This window comes from Camelina sativa, chromosome 14 (genome assembly GCF_000633955.1).
Source record: "Camelina sativa cultivar DH55 chromosome 14, Cs, whole genome shotgun sequence".
Lineage (NCBI taxonomy): Eukaryota > Viridiplantae > Streptophyta > Magnoliopsida > Brassicales > Brassicaceae > Camelina > Camelina sativa.
In genome coordinates, this window is record NC_025698.1 from 19,564,924 (window position 1) to 19,571,557 (window position 6,634).

General features: G+C 29.1%; 2 protein-coding genes across 2 annotated transcripts; one reads left to right on the plus strand and one right to left on the minus strand.

Moving 5' to 3' along the window:
* LOC104742026 (transmembrane protein 136-like) lies at positions 744-2,163 on the minus strand. The gene is made up of 4 exons (XM_010462988.2): positions 1,733-2,163; positions 1,524-1,643; positions 1,079-1,174; positions 744-967 (listed from the first exon to the last, which is right to left on the minus strand). Exons 1-4 carry the CDS (start codon positions 2,099-2,101, stop codon positions 857-859), a joined length of 696 nt encoding a protein of 231 aa, XP_010461290.1. The 5' UTR covers positions 2,102-2,163; the 3' UTR covers positions 744-856.
* Positions 5,291-6,318, plus strand: LOC104743792 (E3 ubiquitin protein ligase DRIP1-like). The gene is made up of 3 exons (XM_019235555.1): positions 5,291-5,401; positions 5,889-5,988; positions 6,123-6,318. The coding sequence occupies exons 1-3, from the start codon at positions 5,311-5,313 to the stop codon at positions 6,316-6,318; spliced, it is 387 nt and encodes a 128-aa protein (XP_019091100.1). The 5' UTR covers positions 5,291-5,310.

Here is a 6,634-nt window from a genome sequence, read left to right on the forward strand (position 1 = left end):
AGTCTATTTTGTGAAACAAATAAATTATCATATTATTTATTATAATTAAAAAATAGTTTTATTTCTGGATATACGATAAGTTGTATTTTTAAAAACAAATATAAGTTGTTCAATCTATAAAATATTCAATATTTAGTAATATTGTTCCTTGAAAATAACATTTATTGAACTAAAAAAATTACTGAGTAATAGGTCAAAATTTGAATATTTTAATTCAATTTCATATTTTTGTTGAATTTTATAATTTTATATAATAGAATAAACTTTAGATAATTTATTTTGAAATATTTTTAATATATTGAAACTTGATATAAAGTTAGAAACTATAAACACTATAAATTGATTTGTTATAGCAATGTCAATAATATGTCACTATAATATGAAAGTATTTCAAGAACCAAGTATATTAAAAAAAAAGTATAACAATATATTAAATTACTCATAATATAATAACTCGCTTTTAAAAAACCAAATTTACAAAATTATATCTTATAATGATATTCAAGTCATGATGTAGAATATAAATTGTTGAAATAACTTCACATACATAAACTAATACAACATATTGAAATTTTATTTTAAAATATAAAATATACAAATTTTGTATAAAATAAAATTTAACCAGTGTTATAGTACGGTTACTTATCTAAAATCATTAACAATATCATATTTAACATATGATTTTATTGCATAATGATTTATCTAAAAAACTTTTAAAAACAATCATATAAATTATATATTATATAAAAATTACATTATAAATAGAATTTCAACATGTACTCTAGCATGGGTCTTAATCTAGTACAGAGATTATAAAAGGAACATATAAAATAAGTATGGTTGGAAAAAAAACTATTTAAGTAAAATTTTTTTTAGACATTGATCTTTTAGTTAATTTGTATCTCATCATTTTGAGGATTTTATAGAACCAGAATGCGCTCACAAGTTGTAACCCCAATGCCATTGCCTATATATAAGAACACAAAAAAAAAGATGAAATGTTCAAACTACTATATCGATCGAGTAATTGATGAAATGGGAACAAGTAAAAGAATAACTTAGATATATATATATATACCTTGATGAGAATGGGATTATCAGCTGATATTGTTACGTAAACGAGGTATGGTCCACCCACCATTCTGGCCAACGAGAAGATTGTTGCAAAACACACCTACACCACAATCATTATTAGTATTACTTCATTTAGTTATTATCATCTCCATACTTACAAAAAAAATTATGTATCAACATCACATGAACAAAAAAATTAGCCATAATGTAGCAAATTTTGCAAAACTTTCAAGACTTGAAGACTTGACTATATATGTTTAACTTGAGGTTTATATATTCCTAGACACGATAGTTTTCTCATTTCCTTTTTCCACATGCTAAGCCACAAAACTATAATCTATAAGTACTAATTTTGGCCAACTATAATCTATAGTTCATTAAGTGTTATGCTAAGAGTTACTACTAATTATAATTCAGTGAAAACTATGTATGTAACTAAATATACTCACATCGGCTGCAAGATTTAGATCGGTGTCTCTATAACCAATCTCTTTAAGAATCTCCCTGAGGTGAAGAAACGGACTCGATATCTCTGTGATCCAAATTGCTGCCACCATCTCGGATCCACACTTAAATAATTTCCAAAAAAAAAAAAAACAATTGATTTCCCAAAAGGCACTCGCAATATAAAGTAGTATCATGATAAAAGTATACTTACCTGTCGGTAGAAAAGTCCAGCTACGAAACCAAGAATGCAAACAGAATGATGAACCGCATTATCAATGCTTATGACTTGATCAAAGTGGCTACAAATGAGGTCGTAGATCATGTAGGACAATGAAAACGCCAACGTTTCCATCTGCCGGAGAGATGAGGTTGAAGCAATTAGACAAACAGGGCAAGACCAATCTTGAATCGAGAGTGTTGCTAAAACGACAGCGACTGTTGCGTGAACTGTCGAGACGAGACGAGTGCTGAAGTCGAAGGAGAAGTTTGTGAAGATTCGTCGGATGAGAATGAACATGATACCCCATGAGATTACTCCAATCACTGTTATATTTATTACTCTTATGTATTCTTCCTCCATTGATCTCTTTTTTTCGTCTTATCTTTCTGGTTTCGGAGAGCACACAACTTTGTTATCTAAGATCTTTTTATGCTTTTGTTCTTTGGTTTGGTCTTCAAGGGGTTATTTATTAGACCAAGATTGTGAGTTGGGTCGTTAGTTGGATTCTTCAATGAGGTCGGTCCCATTTATGTTATCTTTATTTTTTCTATACAATTAGATTCGATCCAAAGAGTTTTAAGTATCATTCACTCTAGCTCCCAACCAATCGGCTAAGTTATTAAATAAAGGCTCTCCATGGCAAACTGATTTAGTTGCCGTGTGAAAAAGAAACGTGCCTAATGAAATATAAGATGTTTAATAGAGACGTGCTTAATATATCTTAAGCCCGTTTATATAAGATGTTTTTATGTGTGTGTGTGGTAGTTTATTTGAGTTTTCTTGAAATATTTTCTCCAATATATTTTATGACCATTCAAATTTTGCCCTATTTCTTTTATTAATTTGACTAATGTTTTCAATACATTAAGTTATAGTTTTATAATCTCCACATTAGGTTATTACGATATGATTAGTGTTAGATTTAAAAAGGTTATGTAGTGGCAGATCTTTAAAGAAAATTAATTAACCTAGGGCACAACATAATTAAAAAAAAATTCACCTATGCGATTGCGCAAAGTAGTCTTCATAATATTCATCGCAAAATAGTACTAATAGGTCGTCTATATAGTGAGAGCTCCTGATTCACCTTCAGTTATTCCTTCTATGTTCTTTTTACATATTCATCTCGAATCATGTCATTTCTTTTACAATAAACTCCTATAATATTTATTAATACATAAATTATGTCAAAAAAAATTCCACTTTAACAATGTTTTACCAACTGTCAAGACAACGAACTGAAGTTGTCGAGTAAAATAAGGAAAATAATAAGTAAAACAATTATCTTTCCAAGTAAAAAAAAATCTCAATCCATTGACTTCGCTTTTTTTTTTGTCAACCATTGAACATAACAGACTGGTCCGTTAGCCAAATCTCTATATTCGTAGAGAGCATGACTCGATCCCTGGTGTGATAGTGCTTTGTGCATTAAAGATTTACCATTGATCACTGCACTAAGGTCGCTTCACTTTTTATATTGCATCCTCCATCAAAGCTCTTTCCTCTTAATATTTCATACTCAATGTTTAGTAAACAATGAATCCCTCTTAATATTTCATACTCAATGTTTAGTAAACAAAGAAGCAATAGTATAATTCATATATGCAAAAGAGATTTCTTTAACATGTATTAGACCGATAGATATTTCTTTGTTTGTCCTGATGTTTATCAGCAAAACAAAAAAAAAACCATTGTCATTTTCTTCTTTATCAGAAACATCAGCAGATTTTGTCAACAAACAAAATACATCATGATCGATTTCTTGAATCATAGATTCATTCACTTCCTCTACAAAGCAATGCACAATAACTTTCTGAATTTTGAGTCACCATATGATTATTTTCTTGGAGCATCCTCTAACACAACATTACTTACTAGCTCAGCTTGCCTTGCAATATATTTCACAAGCTCTAAGAAGCTTTCCCTATTAGCTGATTAACTCATCCTGACCTCCCATATATAATTATTAATTTTCGTAGTATATGTCTACAGTAGTTTAATTTCAAAGGAGAGCCTGCTTAATTTAGACTTACTATAGTTTCTCTCTCTCGTATATTTTCGGTGAGATTTTCGTGTGTTTCAAAGAAAAGCCTGATTAATTTAATAAAAAGAACGTTACCTTGGTCTATCAAACAATCAATAATGCTCTCATTGTTCAACATGTTAATTCCTTGAAAAAATAGAACGTTACCAGCTTGGTCCATCATATATTCAGTAATGCTGTCATTCAACATGTAATTAGTTCCTTGAACAAATAGAACGTTACCTTGGTCTATCAAATAATCAATAAAATTATTTCTTTTATACTTTCATGTAGTAACAAATTATCATACCATACACATGGATCTTACTACCAAATTCATTTCATATATTGAGCAATTGCATCTTGTTACTTTAATAAAAAAATAAAAGTAAATACAATAAATGGAAAGAAAAAGAGTTAAATCTAAGAGATTTGAACATGGATCTTACCTCCTAAGAATTTAGCTCTAAAGAGTTCCAACAAGAACTAATTTTTTTAAAGAACAAAATATATGTGTGTCAAACTAGCTAGTCTATGTCTCCGAGTTTCCATGGAACTATCCTCTATGTTTATTGCTTATCTTATCTATGTCATCTTTGTTGTAAGCTTATGCTCCAAGATTATGTACTCTTATGTATCATTTGCTTCCTCCTCTTGGGTTGATTGAATTAATACAAATATGTTTTGCACAAAAAAAAAGGGGAAAAAAGTAATAAATTGAAAGGTAAAATTAGAAAAATTATATTATTTAGCTGGCAAAAACAAATGCTTTGCTGAAATAAATCTACAAATTTATATTTTACTAAAAATGATTTGGTCCATGATGAACCTTATCTTGAATAGATAGAAATTTTGAAGAAAATGATACATTGCATTAATTTATATGTATATTTGATCCATTGACTTTTGTCATCTCTTTGTGAAATTTAGAATACAAAGATATCTTTCTTCGTTTGGATGAAATATGAAGCATCTTTTAAAAAAGTAAATTTATATTTTTTGTTTTTTTTTTGTTTTTTTTTTTTTTTTGTGAAAAAAATATATTTTCTGATTGATACTATATATATGTTTGTTTCCTGATGCCACTAAGCCAGACATATAGGCTATAACTACTAGGAAGAACAGAAAGGTGTGTTTTTTTCTGTCCTTTTTAAAAAAAAATCAGGGTACATATGCTTCTTCTTATTTTCATCCAAACTATTTGTAAGAATTTGTAAGATTTTTTTTTTTTTTTTTTATACATCAGGGACGGGTATGCTCCTTATTTTGTAGATCTGTGAGAACTTCTTTATTTTTTTCTTAAACAATTTTAATGGATAATGTTATTACACCAGTTTGACACACATATATTTGTCTCTTTTGATTTCAATATGATTGTTCATATACTGTATCTTATAGATAAACTAATGAGTTCTCAAACAAATAGGGATAACAAATCTTATGAGAAACAGCTTTGGGTATATATTGGATGTTGTCATGTTGAGGTTGAAATTTGTGGTTTAATTTTGTTGTTGTTGGTAGAAACTGGGAAGAGACCGAAACAAAGATGGATGACAAGATGAGGAAGCTGTACAGTTGTGTCATCTGTACCAAGTTGTTCGACGAAGCAACAGCCCTGAAGAGCTGTCGCCACATATGTAAGCTCTCTCTCAGTTCCCTCAAACTATATTTTAGTCATTTATGCTTTCGCATTTCAATATGTATTATGTACCTTGGTATGATTTATTTTGTTATCTCTCTTTTTATTTCTCGAGTCCACTGTTACCTTGAGTTTTTTTTTCTTCATTTAATCTTGCTTTGCTCCTTTAACTATCGTAGACTCCTAAATAACAAAAAGAAAGAAAAAAAAACTATTTTTTTGTTCATAACTGGGAATTAGTTAGGGTTCAGACCAAATTCATCTCATTAATTAGTCGTTTTAGACTTGAAATTGTTCTAATACTAGAATTGATTGGTGAGAGTCTTCATATATTCTTGATATTCTTTGTTTATCCAGTACTAGAATTAATTGTTCTTATACTAGAATCATTTATTTCTTATATTTGTTAGATTTGATTCAAAGATATACATTTTTTTTTTCTATATCTTCGAGTAATTTTGTTTTTCTGAAACATCTATAAACAGTTTGCTGGAAATGCATTCATGGCAAGATAACAGAACATGCCTGGCACTGTTGTCCAATCTGCTATGCTGACTTTGGTCCAGACCCTCTCAGAAGACTAAAGTATGTACTATGATCTATTTTATCTAAAACATTTAAGAATACAATTGTGTTAGTTCTGGTATTTTTTGTTAATAGTTCATATATCCTTTGAGAACACTAATTCTTCAAATCAATTTTGTTAATGTGTTTGACAGACATGACGACCCCCTTTTGCTAACAATGGAAAGGGAGAACTTGCTTTCAGATACTGAAGATGAGGAGGAGGCCGATTCTGATGATGACTATATGGAGGAATCTGATAGTTCTGATGAAGATGAAGATGAGGAGACCGATTCTGATGATGGTCTCAAAGCCATGGTGATCGACCCGAAAGGGAAGGCTAAGATCTGAAAAGCTATTTTTCAAAACTATATTTCCTGTCTTTCGCAAATGTTATGTTTTAAATAATTTCTTTTGGATTCAAACCCTATTTGCTTTTCAGTTATTTTGAATAAAGGAAATATAAAAATTTGATGCAATCTATAATTTATTTAAAGATGATCATTTCAAGAAACTATTAAGATAAATTTATCAACTATGATTTGTAAACATGATTTTTTTTTCAAAGATTTATGAATATTATTATTCAAATGTTGCAACAAAATTTGAAAAGAGTTACAGCTTTTTTTCCTTCATTTTATTCAATACGAGCTAACAGAGTTTTGAA